Source organism: Panthera pardus, unplaced genomic scaffold, assembly GCF_024362965.1.
Source record: "Panthera pardus isolate Hobbes unplaced genomic scaffold, ASM2436296v1 HiC_scaffold_11, whole genome shotgun sequence".
Taxonomy (NCBI): domain Eukaryota; kingdom Metazoa; phylum Chordata; class Mammalia; order Carnivora; family Felidae; genus Panthera; species Panthera pardus.
This window is the reverse complement of record NW_026526666.1, coordinates 43792138-43812774: the sequence shown is the minus strand read 5'-3', so window position 1 is coordinate 43812774 and position 20637 is coordinate 43792138. Positions and strand designations below refer to the sequence as shown.

The 20637-nt window shown below is 41.1% G+C and overlaps 1 protein-coding gene across 1 annotated transcript in view; it reads right to left on the bottom strand.

Moving 5' to 3' along the window:
- The window catches only part of SLC44A5 (solute carrier family 44 member 5), a 377137-nt gene extending 359964 nt beyond the window's left edge, over positions 1-17173 (bottom strand). Inside the window, exon 1 of the mRNA XM_019448853.2 lies at positions 17037-17173. Coding sequence (XP_019304398.1) covers positions 17037-17070 — 34 coding nt within the window. The 5' untranslated portion in view covers positions 17071-17173. The remainder of the gene's footprint in view (positions 1-17036) is intronic.
- Positions 17174-20637: the final 3464 nt, after the last annotated feature.

Here is a 20637-nt window from a genome sequence, read left to right as displayed (position 1 = left end):
ACTCAGCTTGGAACCATTACCCTGGCATCATGACCTGAGCCAAAATCAGGAGTATGTACACTTAACCAACTGAGCCACCCAGGAGCCCCCACAATAAAAAACTTTTGATGAGTTGAATAGTTCCCTATGTGAAGTCTTAAAGAAATAAAAACAGTAACAGTTCCTGATAATCCAGAAATAGATTCACATTATGGATTACTCAGACATGGTCTGGGGAACCATTCCTACTACATATGGGAACAGCAACACCTGCTCTGAATTCTATCTATGGTCTCAGTTCAGTGGCAGGAACAAGAACTGTATCCATTCATTGCAGAAGAATGACATCCCAAAATTCACTCATCTATTCATTCAGCTAATTATTAATGAACACTTGCTGTTAGGCACCAAGATAAAGATTCAGTTGCCTCTACTTTAAGATGTTTAAAGTTTAATTTCATATTCATGAGAAAATGTACTGTCAATAAAGGAAGAATAGGACAAAAAGAAAAATGAGTATATAAACCTTAGGAGTTCTGATTAAAGGAAGATAATTTAGCACCACTTTCTTCTGTACCTTTTTTTCTTAGAACTCAAGCTATTAGTACATATCAGACCTTGGAATAACTTTCTAGTGAATTTTCTGATAATTTATAACATTATTACAAGATAATACTGTTACAATTTGGAGCTAACATCAGATCTTCTACTAACTAATCAGTACAATTCCCTAGATATATTAATTACAAATTCACTTTCCTTTTCATGGGCCACACTTAACTTTTTAGACTTAGATGCTACTGGGTCTCTTTAACCTAAAGACATAGTTCAACACAGTAAACATGCACATACATACACACACAGGGACAGATGTTTATTAAACCACTATATTTGTAGAGAAATCCTAGAAAATTCAGTTGATTATGTTATTTATGTAAACACAATGCAAGAATCATTAAACCATTAAAATTAAGAAGAATATATAAAATATAAATATGTATATTTGATTTATTCAATAATATATTCATTTAGTCTCTGTGACATGCCCAGAGTTACACCAGACATTTTACATAATCAGGACCCTCAAGGAGGGATGCTCATAGCCTAGTAGTGGGTATCTGTGGAGGGACCTAGAGAAGGGGATAGCCAATGGGCACATGGCAAATCCCAGGCACCATGAGGTAGCAGTCCTTTGTTGCAATCCACTAAAACTCAGGTCCAAATCAAGGCACATTACAACCTAACCAAAGCCAGGTTTGACCCAAGAAAACTAAGTCAAGATACAGAAAGACTGAAAGAAGCCTTAGGAAAGAGCAGAAAGTTTCTAGACAACTGGCTTGGGAATAGGGTGCTGTTCTCCCAGGCACCAAGTACAGACTGGCTGGCCTGAAACTGCCTGATAGTATCACCAGAAGAGTGGGAGGCAGGCATCAGCGACAGTGACACTCTGACCCTGGGATGTTAAGCTACTGATTTTGTCAGATTTTTGGTTCTTTTTGCTTCAGGGTGGTGGTAAAGCTAAAGATCCACAGGAATACTGAGAAAGGAGATGGACTCAACATTTTAAATCCATCTAGGAGCACTAATAGAAGCATGTGCAATATATCTGGTAGCCCTAAAGAGGAAATGCTTACCTGTGCCTGTAGGGTAGGGGCAGGGCAGTGCCAGAGAGGAAGATGGGGGAAGTTTCATAGAGAAAGTAGTGACATTTGTGTTGAGGCCTGATGGATTAAAAGAGATTTTTAAGCATTACCAAAAAATCTAGTATAACAAAGAGAAGTATAAAAGAATGTGTGTGGTCCTCAGTGTTAGAATGGTAAGATCTTTAAGCTTAGAATAGATGCAGAAAGTGGTGGGAGATGAAGCAGAAAAGGTAATCATGGGTCAGATCCTAGAAAGCCTTGTATGCCTTGTTTTTATCCTGGGTAGGTAATGGAGAGCCATTATTGAATTTTAGGGCTGTGGAGTGATCAGATTTGCCTTGTAGGAGTATCAGATTTTCAATGTAAAAAAAAAAAAATAATTAGAGGTGATGTAAAGCTAAACATGAGGAGACCCGTTAGTGTATAGGTGGTTCAATCCATACTAGAAATGATGAGCACTCAATTATATTTCTGAATTACAGAAAAGTAGATACTTAGGATCAATAATAGTGACTGACTTGATCAGGGCTGAGTAGAGGCATGGAAAAAGAATCAAGGATAACTTCAGATTCTCAACTTGTAAAACCAGGTGGATAAAGATGCCATAAAATAAAATTGCAGCTATGCAAAATTATACATCAACAAAGAATAGATGCAAAAAAAAAATGGTGGTGGTGAGGACCATAGGATGATTTGTTTCCCAAAACTTTTTCAGTGTTCTATCATATGTACAAAATTATTTGGGGCTACATCTAGGTTTAAATGAAAGTTCTGCAAATTACTAGTTTATAACTTGAGTAGATTATTTAACTTCTAGGGATTTAGTCTCAGCCAATATTAATTTGTTTATAATTCACCTTGTTTCAAAGAAGATTTACAATAGTTTCTAGGGGTACCGGGGTAGCTCAATGAGTTGAGCATCCAACTCTATTTCGGCTTAGGTCAGTATCTCACAGTTTCATGAGTTCCAGCCATGCATCAGTCTCAGCGTGGAGCCTGCTTGGGATTTTCTCTCTCCCTTTCTCTCTGCTCCTCCCCTGCTCGTGCTCTCTCTGTCTCTCTCAAAATAAATAAATAAACTTAAAAACAAATAAAATAGTTTCTAAAAATACATACAATTCAACAAAACAAAATATATAAAGAGAGACGATGAGAAACAAAAATAAATCCATAAGTGAATGACTTATGATCTCATAGTCTTGAGCAAGAAGGGGACTCAGACTCAGTTCCAAGCTTCCTAGCTGTCCACCCCTTGTGAGAGACATCATGAGTTCTATGACTCACTTTATCCATCGTTAGTTAATGACATTTCAGAGAAACTTCTCCATCAGATACAACACACATACTCTGTAAAACAGTGATCAGCACAAGAAATAACATCTGGAAACTTAATATGATGTCAAGTATCTCAAGATCAGTCAGTGTTACAACAGTTAAGCACAAATCAGCAAAAGCACTTCTATGGGGGGCCAAAATAGCACAAGCTGGATAAGGAGCTATTTCAAGGTCTGGCTGATTCCAAGAAAAAGTTTTAGCATATCTAAAGGAATGAAAGGACTACATGTTTATTCAGGAAATCCCTCCTAAAGAGTCCTCCCATAAAATTACTCAAGAACACCATCTGGAGTGCCTGGGTATCTCAGTTGAGCTTCCGACTCTTGATTTTGGTCCAGGTCTTGATCTCATGGTTCATGAGATCGAGCCCCACCAGGCTCTCTGCTGTTAGCAGAGCCTGCTTGGGATTCTCTCTCTCTCCCTCTCTCTCTCCCTCTCTCTCTCTCTCTCTTTCTCTCTCTCTCTCTCTCTCTCTCTCTCTGCCCCTCTCCAGCTTGCACTCTCTCTCAAAAATAAATAAATAAACTTTAAAAAAAAGAAAAAAGAAAAAAGAATGCCATCTAACCACTTTCCCATCCCCAAGGTCTTGATGATTATTGAACCACTGGTCTAACAATGGCAATTCTCAAGATTTTTCTGCTTCCATGTTAAAAAAAAAAAAAAAAAAAAAAAAAAAAAACAGTTTTCAAAAATACAAGATGTAGCATAAACCCATTAAATAGGGACAAATAATGGAAAGGAAGTCTAGACTCACAAAAATTCTAAATACTCATGATATTTCAGTCCTTTTACTGTAAGCAATTAGCTTTTTAAAATGCCCATTAGTTGGGGCGCCTGGGTGGCTCAGTCAGTTAAGCGTCCGACTTCAGCTCAGGTCACAATCTCGCGGTCCGTGGGTTCGAGCCCCGCGTTGGGCTCTGGGCTGATGGCTCAGAGCTCAGAGCCTGGAGCCTGCTTCCGATTCTGTGTCTCCCTCTCTCTCTGCCCCTCCCCCGTTCATGCTCTGTCTCTCTCTGTCTCAAAAATAAATAAAAAACGTTAAAAAAATTTAAAGAGAAAACCTCAAAATAAATAAATAAATAAAATGCCCATTAGAATTTCTCAAAGACTTGCTTTAGTAAAGTATTTCTAATTTATATCACTTTCTACCATTTAATGCTGCCCCAAACTTGAAAATGGATTTTCCCAAGTCAGTTAAAAAGGTTACATGTCTCTTCTGACCCACATATACTTGTGTATAATCTATTAATTTGTTTCTTCATCATACTTAGGGCATTAATTCAGGACCAGGTAGTGAGAATTTACAGAAGTTAAAACAGAGTCTTGATCTTAGAATTAGGTATGTGAAGCCTATGTCCTTTAGTCTTTGTGTTGTTTCTACAGATCATTAAATAAAAGTTTATGTGTGGCAGTGTGGTAATTATTCAATTTAGAGTTTCCACAAAGTTTTACAAAGTATCCATTTCAATGTCAGACTTTCTTAGTGGTTAAGAAGATGAGAAAAGAGGTAAATCCCAATGCTATTCTTTGTAACTTCAAGTCTATCCTCCCTCAAACAGCTAAGATATCTCTGGACACATTTATTTATGAGCAAAAACTTTCTTAAACAACATAATGGTCCTTCTTTATTCACTGATACTCTTTCACTATAGCAAAGGTGTTAAATCAGAAGAATCAATGTCATTGCCATGGGAAAAGAATATGATGACATTCTTCTGCAGCCAAACAAAAGAACTGTGAATAAGAGGCGGAGATCAGTGAGTAAGAAGAAAAAGAGCTTAATTCAAACTGAAAAATGCTATTAATATTTGAATTTGTAAAGTATGAATATCTATTAAATAGCTTCCATAGTATTTCTTTTTTCATTTTATGACTTTTTATTTTTTTATCTAATTTTTTTATCGTAGGATAAACTTTAAAATGACTTTCGAGTTTTTTTGGTAAGGCAAACATGGAGTGATAATAAATTTTTAATAAAATTGTATGGTCAATTTCAAAATCTTATATTTTCAGTGGGGAGGGGGTGTCTCTGGATTTGAACACTGAAACACAAGCCAATGAGCTACAAAATTTATACTAAGAACCTGTCCTGTAAGTTCTCCAAATGCATACATTTTAATTGCTTCTTATAAAACTGGATTTTGAAAAATAATTTACACAGTGAATATGGCAATACTTTTTAAAATTTTTATTTTATTATTATTTTTCAATTCTAATATAATTAACATATAGTGCTGTATTAGCTTTGATCCTACAGGAAAATTGCTCTAGCACTTAGGACCAGTCCTGACTTTGGTCAGAGTCTTCCTTACCTGATAGGATTAGTAAGAGTGCAGCTCTCCACTAAAGTCCTAGTGGCCAGAAGAAGCCACAAAAAAGTAGTCTGGGAGGCTACTCATCCTTTCACATTAAAGAGAGAGAGAGAGCTAAAACTTAACAAAGCATTGTGTTCCTGATCCTGTGTTTCACAAAATATTCAGACAGATGCAGAACAGGAATCAGCAATGTGAAATTGTTGTTCCTCAACTGAACAACAAAATTTTTACTGTGATTTCAATGCTTCTTTAATAATGTGAGCCCTAATGAGAAACTACCTAAGTTTATTAAAAAACTGCAATATGCAATGGCAACCACCAGAAGGAAGGAGAAAGGCAAGGACAAAGAGAGAACAAACCAACAAAAAAAATGAAATATTTTTAGTTTGAACCCTAATTATTGTTAAAAAAATTGTGCCTTGTCTAAACATAGAAGATGAGATAGATAAAGCCAGCTCTTCTGGATTCCTTTTTCAGAAGTAGCTTCCTAGCCTCTCTCTGGAAGAATGGAAAAATGATGGGGCTAACCCAGAATTTTGCAACCTCAGCGCTATTGACAGTTCAAACCAGATCACGCTTTGCTGTAGGGACTGTCCTGGGCATTATGGAACGTTTAGTAGCATCCCTGGTGTCTACTCACTAGATCCCAATAGCATTACCCAAGTCATGACTGTGAGATTGCCCACAGTCACTGCAGAAGTGCATCTGGTCAAGAACTACAGTATTTTAAAAATTTTCTTTAGTTCTTTTGAGCCTTCCACCTGAGAGGATAGACTACTGCAGCCAGCAACACAATGACTGATAAACCTTTCTCTTCTGGCAACTTTCTCCTATTGTGGCATATTTTATTAAATATTTCACCTGGAGGTCCATTGATACACCTCTTTTAATGCTATATTCAATATTTCTTAAATATGTATTTATTTATTTTGAGAGAGAGAGAATGAGAGCAGGGAAGGGGCGAAAAGAGAAGACAGGATGACACCTATGTCCATGCTGACAGCAGTGAGCCCCATGAGAGGCTTGAACCCATGAACCAGGAAATCATGATCTGAGCTGAAATCGGAGACTTAACTGAATGAGCCACCCAGGCTCATTTTTAAGATAGTATATTTAAAGAAAGAAAAAGAAAAAGAAATGAAATAAAGTCATTCTACACAAATTCTTCCTTACCTCCCCAGGAAACTGTCATGAAAAGCAGCCATAAAGTAAAAGAGTAAGAGAGGTCAAAGACAAAAAGCACACAGTAACACACGACAAGGAACAAAATCTGCTATTATTTCTCAGATGTTAAGAAAATCAAATTCTCTTCTCCGCTGCTTTTCCCACCCCAGCCACAGCACCTTTTCTTTGCTCCCTTTGCCAACATACCCTTTAAGAGTTAACTAAGTCGTCTCTAATCTCCTCCCATCTCTTTTAACCTGTTCCATTCAGACCATCACTGCCACCACTACAGTTAAACCACCCTTGTCCGGGTTTGCAGTGACCTTCACATTAATAAATCCTGTGGCCATTTCTAAGCTCTCATCATACTTCACTTAGCAGCAGCATATGACACAGTTGATTACTCCTCTCTTCCTTTGCACAATTTCTCCCTTGGCTCCAGAACTCCACACTCTCTTGATTTCCTCCTTACTCACTAGTTGCTCTTTTTCAATCTCCTTTACTAGTTTCCTCCTCTTCTCCCTTTCTCTTAATAATGCAACAATCCTGGGCTCAGATAATTTATTTCCATCTGCACTCACTTCCTAGTGAGTCATCCAGTCCAGGCTCCTAAACACCACCTATGTGCTGATGACTCCCAAACTGCCTCTCTCCCAGATTCATATATCCAACTTCCTGCTTGTCACCTCCACTTGAATAGCAAATAAATGTTTCAAACCCAGATGTGTCCAAAAGTGAGTTCCCGATCCTTCCCCCTAAACTTGCCCCACCCACAACTTTCTAACACCATTTGATGGCAACTCCATCCTGTTAGTTACTCAGGCCAAAAACTGTGCAATCGTCCATAACACCTAGCTTTCTCTCACCTTCCACATACGGTTAATTCAGGAAACCATATTAGCTTCACTTCAAAATACATTCAGTATCCTTTCACTTCCCATGTCCTTCACTGCTGCCATGCTAATGCCACCAGCACCTCTCAACTGAAATACTGCAAACATCTCATTACTGGTCTTCCAGCTTCTCTCCTTGCCCCTATAGGATATTCTCAACACAGGAGTCACAACAGTTCTTTTAAAATGTAAGTCATATCTGGGGCATCTGGGTGGCTCAGTTGGTTGAGCATCCGTCTGACTCTTGATTTTGGCTCAGGTCATGATCCCAGGGTCATGGGATTGAGCCCCACATCAGGCTCCACACTGAGCATGGAGCTTGCTTGGGATTCTCCCTCTCTCTCTCTCCCTCCCTCCCTCCATTCCTCCCTCCCTGCACCTCTCTCCCTCACTCGTGTGTGCTCTCTCTCTCTAAAATAAAAAAGTTAAAATTAAAAATATATATTTTTAAAAATTCACAAAATAATAAAATGTAAGTCACAGCACATTACTCTTCTGTTAAAAACTTGCAGTGGTGCTCCATTTCATTCAGGGCTGAAGCCCTTATTTTATTTTATTAATAAGCAAATGATCTTTTTTTCAAAAGTAATCTCTGTGCCCAATGTGGGGCTTAAACTCATGACTCCAAGATCAAAAGTCTCATGCTCCACCAACCAAACCAACCAGGCACTCCCAACTAGTCCTTTATATTGTCTAAATTGTCTAGAGGTCCTGTCTCATCGTCCTGACCCCTTTCCTATTTCTATTCTCCTCTCTAACTCCACTCAGCCTCCTTTGTGTTTATCAGACATTCCAGATATATGCCAAACTTTGGGTCTTTGCACTGGCTTTTCTCACTTTCTGTAAGGTTATTGTCCTGCCATGAATAACTACTTCATCTTCTTCAATATTGCCTTTCAATTAGGCCTAGCCTAACCATCATATTCCTACTTACAACTGACCTCTCCATCATCCTGTTACCAGTGTTGCAAATCCCCCTTACCATGAATAATTTTTTTCTTTTTTTCACAACATTTTTCAATTTTTAATATCAACAATTTGCTAAATGTTTATTTTCCATTGTCTGTCTTCCCTATCTAGAATATAAACCTGGCCACAGCTCCATTTTTTTCTGGTAAGTCCCTCAGAATTGTGCTTAGCACAGAGTAAGCATACAACTTATATTTGTCAAATGAATGAATTAAATAAAGTGCACAAATATCCCATCCTGAAGTAAAAGGGATGGCAGCATTCTTTTTTTCTTGATCCTTTTTCTCATTTTCCTGGTCATACATCAAAGCACTAGTTGGCCTGGGAGGGAGAAGGATCTCCTTTTGGCAGAAAGGAACAGATAAATAGAACTTAGGAGAGGTTTTTATTGGAAGATTTTAGGTTTTAAGGGACTTTCTGCCTTTTCAGTTTGGGGATCTGTGAAGTCTTGGGCTGTTTGGGGGATTTTAGGACTTTTATGTCCTGTTTATCACTCCGATGTTTAGTTTGTTGGGGCTTCTAGTTGGAAGTACGTTCCAAAATAAGTGAAACAAAGGAGCTAGGGATGAGGACCAAAAAAAAAAAAAAAAAAAAAAAAAGGAGAGGAAACAGGCTGCTAAAAAGAACTCAAGGACAACAGAAAAAAGAACTTGAGGTTTTCAGTCCAATTCACTAAAGTAAGCTCACTAAAGTAAGACAGTGGGCTAAAATTTAAGGCCAGTGCTGATATTAGCAAGGAAAATTGTAAATCAGAGTGTTCCTTTTATTCTCAGGAGACTGAAAGTGGCAGATAGGTACAGGAGAAGCCCTAGAATAACTGTATAAATAAGTAAATTAATCCCATTATAGTAGAGGGTTTTTTAAAAAAAAAAAACCACATTCTTCCATACACATCTCCCTAATACACACACACACACACACACACACACACACACCACTGAGAGGGTCTCTATCTCCCAAGATAGAAGCACAAAAGTAATGAAACACATATGTATTCATTATCTAATGCTATGTAACAAATTACCCCCAGATTTAGTGGCTTACCACAATAGTAACCATTTATTATCCCTCACAGTTTCTGTGACACAGGAATCCAGAAGCAGCTTGGTTGGGCAGTTCTGGGTTAGGGTATCATAAAGTTCAGTCAGATGTTGACTGAGCAAGGGAAAACTGAAGGCTTAACTGGGCTGGAGGATCTGTTTCCAAGGTAGATCCCTTATATGCCTGGCTCTCAGCAGGTGGCCTCAGCTCCTTCCCACATGGGCCTCTCTACAGGGATGCTTGAATGTTTTCACAACATGGCAGCTGGTTTTCTCCAAAGTAAGCAATATAAGAGAGCAAAGGATATACAAGAGCAAGGCAGAAGCCACATGCCTTTATGTACAATATAGCCTTCTACTGTACTTTACTGGTTACACGGGTCAGCCCAGATTCAGTGTGGGAAAGGAGAATGTAGGGTGTGAATACCAGTAGGCAAAGAACATTGAGGCCATCCTGAAAGCTGGCTACCACCACAGTCAAATGGCTTCACATATAAATGACAAAATAATGCTGATCTATCTTAGAGTTGACTAGGATGCATCATTTCTGTTTACCCATTTCAAAACGTGAGATCCTTTATTCACCTTGCTTTGCCTCCCCATCTCTATCACCTTAGCAATGTATTTTTAATTTAATTTGTTTAAGTTTATTTATTTTGAGAGAGAGAGTGTGTGTGAGCAAGTGGGGAGGGGCAGAAAGAGAGGGAGAGAGAATCCCAAGCAGGCCCAGGGCTGTCAGCGCAGAGCCAGATGCGGGACTTGAACCCACAAACTGTGAGACCATAACCTGACCCGAAATCAAGAGTCAGATGCTTAACTGACCCCCATTTTTAATTTTAAAAGTGGATTGCAAACAATAAAGTTGTGACACTTCTGAGGAAAATATAAGAAGATATATCATGCTCTTGATTCAGCAGGGGAAAAAAAAAACTTGACGATCTACCTCTCTATGTTAGAGTTGATTAACCCCGAGGAAAATGAACAGATATTAAAATATTGGACATAGACAGAGGAAAAAGAGTCACAGGGCTTGTTTATGCCTCTATCCAGAGTGAACAATTTACTCTTAGACCTCAAGAAAGCACCTAATGTCTTTGTATCTCAATTTCCTCATATGCAAAATGCAGATAATATTCATTCACATGTATAAAGAGTGATGTGTGAATATAAATTGGGAACTGATCTCTATTTTATATGTACCAAGATATATATCTTCAATTATGTAGAATGCCTTTACAAAGAGTAAACTTGATCAAATTCAAGATATATATGTCTTGATATAAATTATATAATTATATCTTATTATATATATATAATTATATATAACAAGACATATATGTCTTGACTTAAATTATATACATATACATGCATATAATAATATATAATATAATAATATACATGCATGTATACATATAAACATACACAACCAAGATATAAATCTTGGAGAGGCACCTGGGTGGCTCAGTCAGTTGAGCAACTGGCTTCAGCTCAGGTCATGATCTCACGGTTCATGAGTTCAAGCCCCACATCAGGCTCTGTGCTAACAGCTCAGAGCCTGGAGTCTGCTTCAGATTCTGCGTCTCCCTCTCTCTGCCCCTCCCCTGCTTGCACTCTGTCTCTCTCTCTCTCAAAAATAAATAAACATTAAAAAATGTTTTTAAAGATATAAATCTTGGCTTATATAGAATATGTATTCACAAATAATAATCTTAACCAAATTCCTTACATAGACTATTCATATGTCACAGCAGCACTCACCTCTTTCTCATTCTTCCAATAACTCTATGAACACTGAGCACTTTTTCTAACTCAAACATACTGTGACAGTCAGTAGTATGGAAAAGAGATGATGTCATAAACACATTGTGTTACAGTATCACTAAGGGCCAGATTCATCCTTAGTTACATAATCCTTGAGGTATACCAGCCTTGCTAGACTCAAAAGAGAGACTTGGAGTACAAAAAAAGAGAAGGAGGGGGCTAAACAAAGCCCTGAAGCTATAAAAATTCTTAGTGTATTCTTAGTATATATGCTTGGCAAAGAAGCAGTTTGGATGTAGAAGAAGGCAGTGGAGAGCTTCAAAATAATTATTTATATCTTCTATAAGTACCATGGCACTTTCTAGTCACCAATGCTCAGGGAGCAGAAAATCATCCAGCAGACCCCATTTTCCCCCGGCCAACATCTCCACAGTAAGATCAGAGACCCAAGAGCCACTCTCCCTGTTAACTAGCTGTCAAGCGGCTACCTCCAACAAATGGCAGTTGTTATAATTAATTATTTCATGTTGCTTTCATCTGTAAGATTTGTAATCCATAAGAAAACCTAAGAATGATTAATAAAATCAAAGCTATCTTTTAAAAGCCTGTATGCTTTTATTGTTATAAATGCTTCACAAGTAAAAGATCAGTCAAAAGCATAAAGGTACCCTTATTTGAACTTCCTTTGTGCTCGAATTAGAGTGTTTCTTTTGGAACACCCTCACATCAGGCTTCTGCGCCTCTTGGCAAAATCATGAATTGGCTGATGTTGTCTTAGAGGCTTTCCTAGGTCTCCTTTCCCACCATCATTCTTCTTTCATGGACTCCATTCTGTTTCCTAGGAATCCCTCCCGCTGCCTTCCACATTCCACCCACTGCACAGTCAGTCATGTTCCAGACTTTTTATAATTCTCCTTTCTAACATTACAATATGTTTTTCCAAAGATTTAATTTCTTTGAGAGGCTTGCTAGGTGGGTAACTAACCTGATAATCTTTACCACATTCTCTTTAAAATTGTTTTTCAATCAGAAATTTCTAGAAATGCTATCAATATCTCAGCACAAAATATTGTAGGTGTTTTGGTAAGTAGTAGAGAGGACACTTGAGTATAACTAGACCTTTCAGAAAAGTGAAGTTCAGGGGTGCCTGGGTGGCTCAGTTGGTTGAGAGCTTGACTTCGGCTCAGGTCATGATCTCACAGTTTGTGGGTTTGAGCCCCACATTCTGTGATGACAGCTTGCAGCCTGGATCCTGCTTCTGATTCTGTGTTTCCTTCTCTCTCTGCCCCTTCCTCCACTCGTACTCTGTCTCTCTCTCAAAAATAAACATTAAAAAAAAAAGAAAAGTGAAGTTCATTGGGTTGTTTCACTTGGCCTAAGAAGTTGATGTGCATGTAGGGGTTCAGGACAGATCACCCCTATACACACACACACACACACACACACACACACACACACATACATACACACACACACACACACACACACACACACACACACACACACACACACAATGTGCCACTTTGGCATATGGATTAATTTGAGCTGAAGGCACTTGAGACCCTGAGGGCTCAAAAGAAACTTTTGTCCCTCCCTTAACCACACCAAAGAATCTAAATTGGGGGGGTCTCTCCCAGAATAAGGGTTATTAACAGAAATAGATTTTATTGGAGTGACCCATCTGTATGGTATGACAGACATCTAATTACCAAACATCCGCTCTTCTTATCACCCTGGGAAATGCATTCCTTTCCTCTGAAATCCCAGACCTCTACCCACCTTCTCCTTAGTTCAGAGTAACAAAGATAGTTCATTTTGCCTGGTTGTCTTTGGAATTTCCATGTCTATGGATCTATTAAATTTGATTTTCTCCTGTTAATCTGTCTCAGATCAATTTATTTCTTAGTCCAGCTAGGAGGCCCTTTGAGGAGACAGGAATTAATCTTGCTCCCCAACATATGAAAGCTGTTCTCTCTAAAATCATCCTTAAGGATAAGAATATAATCCCAAACATCCAATGCGTATCCATCCAGTTGGCTGTCCACTGCAGTTAAAATAAAATGTATAATCCTGCTTAGGGTCAGAAAGATCTGGCTTCTCCCTACCTGTCTCTACCTCAGACCTTACATTCCAGCCAAACCAGCTTTCCTTCTGTACTTGAACATGTCAAACTGCAACCTCATTCCTGCCTTAAGACTGCTATGTTTCAGTACTTGGTATGCAAATTTTACTTCATTTGGTTCCCAGCTCAAATGTCACCTCTTCAGATAATCTTAAGTAACCTTACGATCTCTAGCACATCATCTTTTCTTTCTTTTTTTTTTCCATGATATGTACGTTTTAATCCCCATCACCGATTTCACCCATCCCCCCACCCACCCTTCCCTCTGGTAACATCAGTTTGTTCTCTATAGTCAAGAGTCTATTTCTTGGTTTGTCTCTTTTTTTTTTCCTTTGTTTGTTAGTCCTATTTTATTTTCTTCATGGTATTATCATTGTGAAATTTTCTTGTTCATGTATTTGTTTACCTGCTCCTTCTAGGTCCCTTATTAATGTACTCTTCATTGTCCATCACGTTCATCACTGTGTCCCTAGTGTTTTGCACAGACCTGACACATATCCAGTACTCAGTAAATATGTGCTGAATGAATGCATGAAGATGAATCCAAGCATAATTTAACCATTAAACTTAAATAATTGAGAAATCCTATACTGATATTGGAAAGGAGGAGCAGTGTTTAATATCACCATAACTAATGTAACTTGTGTTTATAAGACTTTGATTGATCATGGACTACAGCATTTTTTAACAAAATTTTGTTAATATTGGATTGATAAATATTCCATTTGCCTCTTTGAAAAGCTGTCCTTTTGATGAGGTATCACAAATAAATGTCAGTATTCCTTGAGAAGTATGGCGAACTCATCTTATTCTTCTGTCAGTGTTAAGAAATTACATTTCCCTTTGGCCAATTTCTGTCTGTTCTAGGTATGTAGTGTCTATTGCTAGGACTTCAGAAGCCAATGAGCAACTTGCCTGTCACACGCTCCAACAAATGATCTCTTCCCCCATGCAGTGTAGCTAAGCAGAGAAGCAGCTTTCCTAAGATGATAACCAACACAGCATAGAATATTGTTAAACCTATGGTTTATTATCCTGCAAAGTTTACCTGAGCAGGCTGCCAAAAGAAAGAAAAAGGCTAGCAATTTAACAATTTGGTTTTCTACCAGGCAGTCCCTATTTAGCTGGTTGTAACTTAGAAGCAGATGTCTGAGAGCAAGCAGTTCAGCAAGCCTGCAGTCAAATGCTTTTGTAGAGATCTTCTCTTAAAAGGAAAAATTGAGGCAAGTCAATGGGTTACAACTTTCTGGGCTTGCTTTTGTTATCTATAAAGTATCACCACTAAACCTGCTTTGCTAAAGTGAAACTCCAAGGATTAAAAAGAGGGGGGGGGGAGCGTCTTTCCTTCTAAGAATTATTAAATAAACCAGTTTTAAAAAAAGAAACCCAACATTAGTAGAGAGGGGAAAAAAATACCCACAAATCAGTAAGCGCTAAATAACATAACTTACCCTTTAAGGAAAACATGTAGCATAAGAAAACCTTATTTTTAAAAACTGCAATGAAATTTCTTGAAACCACACATCCTAGGAAAGCTTGATTTTTAATTCTTCCAGAGGAACTATTAACACTTAAATGACAAAACTCTATTAACCTCTATTCTTCAATTATTTCACTATCAAATTAAATGTAAGGAAATACACACAATCCTATCTTGGCATCCAAAACAAAAACTTCTTGGTGTTTTTTTTGGGGGGGGGGGGGAACTAAAGAGGAGGTGTCTTTTTCATCAAACCTCTTATACTAGTTCACTTCTCATTAATTTGGTCTTTTTTGTATTTGTTGTGCTTCTGCCCAGATTAATTTCAAGAGTAAGACCAACTCTAGCTGCCATGTACTGTAAAATTTTTCCACTGTTCATGGACCATTTACAATCGCAAGGTTTGGGGTGGGTATGAAATGTATTCCTGCCAATGGATAGTCCCATCAGCAATGCTGAAAAACAGTCCTTCTGTTTTACTCATCATGCCATATGGTTCCATAAAAAAGGAGCTAACCAAAAGTGCAACTAATGCACCTTGTCAATCTTGGTTTAGAGTAATGATCTGATATTATGGTAAGGAAATTGTAGATGAGTATATTCTCTCATTCTTCCTTTAGTCATCTACCACTTTAAATATGTACTGATTCATTGGAAGAAAAAAAATTCAGGCTTAAGACCTTTTCTATTTTACAGGAACTGTAATATTTTAAAGAAAATTATTATACATATATTACAGTTTCAAACAGAACCCCGGTGTTTTGTAGTAACATCTTCCAAAAGATTAAGGATCATGGTTTTAAACCCTTTCCAATAAGTGATTTGAGAACCCCGGAGCAATTAAAAAGCAAGCTGAAGCACCAAGATAAAGTTGTGTCCCCCTAGTGACCTCTAGAGTGGAGCTAAGCTCCCACAAGCAGGACTTGGGGAAAAAGCAAGAAGCACGCCAAAGCCTAACGCGCTGCTAACACCAAGCCGTTACCTTCAATAATGTATCCACTGGCATCTCAGAGGGGTGGTCCTATTCTATATAACCCTAAAGCACAAGAAGTCTCCGCCTCCCCGGCCAGGAGACGCATTGGGTCGAAATCCAACTTCAAGCACCGTCCCTTCCTCCTCCCCAAGTTGCTGAGGTCCAGCCCTTCCCCACCCACCCAGGGGCACAGACTTCTGCGAGCGTAGTGTGGAGCCGACTTCCACCTCTCCACAGTGCTGCACACAACCTCTCGGCCACTACCGGTTCCCTTGCACGAGCTTGGGAGCGGGAGGGAGCCGGCGACCGGCGACCTCTACGAGTCCCCGCTGCGGGCTCCTGAGGCCAGTACACCGGCTCCCGGCGCACCGCACTCTGAGAGTCCAGACGCACCCTCCCGCCCCACAAAGCGAGATGCAGCTCAGGAGGCTCCCTCCCGAGCTCTTTCTTGTCCTCTCTGCCATCGCTTCTCCTCCCCTGAACTTTCCAACTTTGGAACCCCCGGTTGCAAAGGAGCAACAGGGGGGAATTGCTAGACTAGAGTCACTGCCTGCCAACCCACGTCGGGAAGAAGGAACTAGCCCGCAGGGACCTGGCCGGTAGCAACTCTTGACCTTTGGGCAAAAGAAGACCCAGAAAGCTGCTACCTCCTCCTCAGGATGGAGGTAAAATGGATGCAGAACTTGTCACCCAATGGATGAAGGGGCGGTGGGAGGGGGAAGGTTGGGAGGTGGGAATAGAAGAGACCAAGGGGAAAAAACTCCCTCTCCCTCCCTCTCTCTCCCTCTCTCTCTCTCTCTCTCTCTCTCTCTCTCTCTCTCTCTCTCTCTCTCTCTGTCTCACACACACACACAAACGCGCGCGCGCGCGCGCGCACACACACACACACACACACACACACACACACACACGGGGAAAACCTCTCAATCTCTCTCCCTCTCTCAATTTCTCTCCCACGCGCGCGCGCGCGCGCACCGACACACACGCACACGCACACACACGCATCCTGTTTCCGATAAGGATGAGACGCTAGGAGCCCAGAGTCTCCCGTATCCCCACTACCCTGAGGGGGAAACGTGCAACAGATAACCTAGCTCTCGGAGTAGGAAAAAGGGTGGGGTGAGAGAAAGAATCTCCAGGTTTCCCCACGTTAGAAAAAGGGGACAAACTCCTGTCAGAGTCTCCCCGGAGGCACAGGGAGGTGCAGCAGTGCTGAGGTCCCTCCACCTCCCGGAGAAGGCAAACTCTTCCCCTGCAGGCTGCCTACCACCTGGCGGAGCCTGGATGTAAACAGGCCGGCCCCAGGGGCGGACCGCGGGTGCGAGGTGGGATGGGCCGAGGTGAGAACGGAGCGGAACTCACCCTTGATGCTGGAGGGCTTTCTCTTCTTGGCCATCTTCTGCCCCCGTCCCTCCCCCAGACCCCCCGCGCGTTTCCTCCGGCTGCCGCCCGGCTCCCGGAGCCCGCTCGGAGGCTTCCCGGCGAGCTCTCGCCGCGGCACTCAGCTCAGCGAGCTCTTTGTTGCTGTGATGGCATCTGCGAGGCGGCGGCGGCGGCCCGGCTGCGCGCTCGGCTCGGCTCGGCTCGGCTCTGCTGGGGCGGGCGCCGCCGCCCCTCTGCTCTCGGCCGCGCCGCGCTGCGAGCCTGGCGCTCGCGCTGCTGTGGCCGCTGTGGCTGCGGCGGCGACTGTTGATGCTGCTGTGCCGCTCCAGCTGCTGGAGGGGGCAGCGCAGGGTCCCCGGAGCGCCCGCCCAGAGCTGACCTCCCCCTTGCCCACACCCTCCCTCCCCAACTCCCCCACCCTGGTGTCCCGTCTGAGCCGCCAGCTCCAATCCAACCAGTGACGGCGCCGTCATCTAGCAGCCGCTGCCAGGGAAGGTGGCGGTGGCGGCAGCGGGGGGCTGCTAGGGGAAGATGGGAGCCCTTGGCTCTCTGGGGCCAGGAAGTAGAAAGCCAGGCAGCCCGACTCTGGTGGAGCCCGCATCCTGCCGGCCTGCCTGCCTCCGGACCTCCGAAACCCTCTCCCAGGCGGCAAGACGCGATGGGGTGCTCGGGGGTGGGGGCGAAAGACACAGGTATCCATTGGCCAACAAGAACTCCAGCCAACTGCGAGAAAACGAGCACTGGCACTATCGACCCGGCCCCACCACCATTCTCCCCAAAAAGCCTCTTCCGGGGCACCAATCCTGATTTCCAACCGGGCGATTAGCCCCGGGGCGCGCGGATGCCTCCCTCCAGAACCGAGAAGGGAAGAAAGAGTAAAACTGGAAGCTAGTGGAGAGGAGAAATTAAATTCGAGGCAACCCATCCCCAGACACTTGGAAGAATGACCTAGTTCACGCCCTAAGCCTCCTTATAACGAGGACTCAAGACAGTTTCCTTGGGGCTGTGGGAATAGAGGGAAGAAAGTTCAAGCTCTCAGATGTTGCAGGGACTCGGGGAGGGGGGGGGGGGGGGTGATTTCGTGGCCTCCGGTACAAACTTTGTCCCAGTGGCCGCGTTCTTTCTCTCTCTGATTGGGGATTTGGAAAGATTTCATTTTCCTGGAGGAGCTGTCCTCTGGCGTGCTGATCAGACGAGGAATCTCTCCAGTGTCCTAGGACTGCAAGAGCATGCAAAAGTTTAAGACACATCTAAGAATATAACCAGGCTTTAAAAGAAGGGCAGAAGGGGTAAAGCGGGGAGGAGGTTACCAGTGTGGGAGAAGGATACAAAATCTCTTTTTTTTTTTTTTTTCCTTTACAGGAGCTGAGTTTTCCCCTAAACCTACTTGCTATTTCACAGTGATCTTATTAACACTTCTTTCCTTTCCCTACATTTCCAACCTAATCTGATTATCTAAATATCCAGTGATTCTATTCAGGACCAGTAGCCAGAAGTTGCCCCAGCATCAATGTGGTGTAACAGAAAGAATACTGGAGTCCAAACCCCTGGTTTTATTTTTTGGCCCCGGAACTTCATGGCTCTGAAAATTTGCACAAGTCGTTTAAGTCCTCTATTCTTCTGTTTTCTGGCTTATAAAATATCATCTCAAACATTCCTTGCAGCTCTAATAAATGTCCTGAGATTTTTTTTTTGTCACAAAATCTTCACACATTATTTTTTGCACTCTTTCTGAATTTAGCTTCACATAATGTATTATATTGAAGTAAGTAATCTGACACACATGTGAAATTCCCAATTCCTCTCACAACAAAGGCATGTATCAGATATAAAACACAAATAGCAAGCTTATTTTAATTAGAAAATAGGCCCGATCTCTGATTTAATTCAAAACTACTCTGTCATAGGTGCCTGGTGGCTCTGTATGTTAAGCTTCAGACTTCCACTAGGGTGTTCCTGCGTTGGAACCCCACATAGGGCTCTCCACTCTCAGTGCAGAGCCTGCTTCAGATCCTCTGTCTCCCTCTCTCTCTGCCCCTCCCCTGCTCTCTCTCACAAAAATAAATAAACATAAAAAAAACTACTCTGGCATGCCTTGGTGGCTCAGTCAGTTAAGAGGGTTCACATTGGCTCAGGTCATGATCTCACAGCTGGTGGTGAGCTGGAGCCCTAATCATGGGGCTCTGTACTGACAGCTCAGAGCCTGGAGCCTGCTTTGGATTCTGTCTCCCTCTCCCTCCGCCCCTCCCCCACTCATGCTCTGTTTCTCTCTGTCAAAAATAAATACACATTTTAAAAAATTAAAAAAAAAAAAAAAAACTACTCTGTCAGGATGCCTGGCTAGCTCAGTGAATAGAGCATGCCACACTTGATCTCAAGTGCCAGGCATTGGAGCCCCACCTTGGGGGTAGAGCTTACTTTATTTTTTTTAAAACTTGTTTTATTTCTTTTTTTTAATTTACATCCAAATTAGTTAGCATATAGTACAATGATTTCAGGAGTAGATTCCTTACTGCCCTTTACCCATTTAGCCTATCCCCCCTCCCAGAACCCCTCCCATAACCCTCAGTTTGTTTTCCATATTTATGGGTCTCTTCTGTTTTGTCCGCTCCCTGTTTTTATATTATTTTTGTTTCCCTTCTTTTATGTTCATCTGTTTTGTTTCTTAAAGTCCTCATATGAGTGAAGTCATATGATTTTTGTCTTTCTCTGAGTAATTTCGCTTAGCATAATACCCTCCAGTTCCATCCACGTAGTTGCAAATGGCAAGATTTATTATTTTTGATTGCCGAGTAATACTCCATTGTATGTATATACCTCATCTTCTGTATCCATTCAGCCATCAATGGACATTTGGGCTCTTTCCATACTTTGGCTATTGTTGATAGTGCTGCTATAAACATCGGGGTGCATGTGTCCCTTGGAAACAGCACACCTGTATCCCTTGAATAAATGCCTAGTAGTGCAATTGCTGGGTCATAGTTCTATTTTTAGTTTTTTGAGGAACCTCCATACTGTTTTCCAGAGTGGCTGCACCAGCTTGCATTCCCATGGAGCTTACTTTAAAACAACAACAACAACAACAACAAAAGCTACCTTATCATCTCTTCAAACTCTTAAGGTGTGTAAATATTAAGCTTGTAAATATTCTTAGTCCATTTCATGTGTTCATATTTTATCACTAAGTACTAATTATTGCCTATATTAGAACAATGTCTTGCAATTTATTAATTACTGTTACATACTTTATTTCATTTAATCCTGTCCACACACCTATGAGTTTAGAGGGCTGGTCCTGTCTTCCATGTTTATAGGTAAGAAAATGAGGTTCATGAAGGTTTACAGACTTATATACAGGTTCCAGCACTTCTATGCAACTCTACTAACTCAATACCAGGCTCTTTCCATGATATCAGTCTATGAAATAGGATATTTCTGCTTCAGACCAGAAACAAGTTCCTTTTTTCTTTTCTTTTTTTTTAAATTCATTTATTTTGAGAGAGAGAGTGCACAAACAGAGGAGGGGCAGAGGGAGGGAGAAAATCTCTAGATCTAATGGGACTCCATCTCATGAACCATG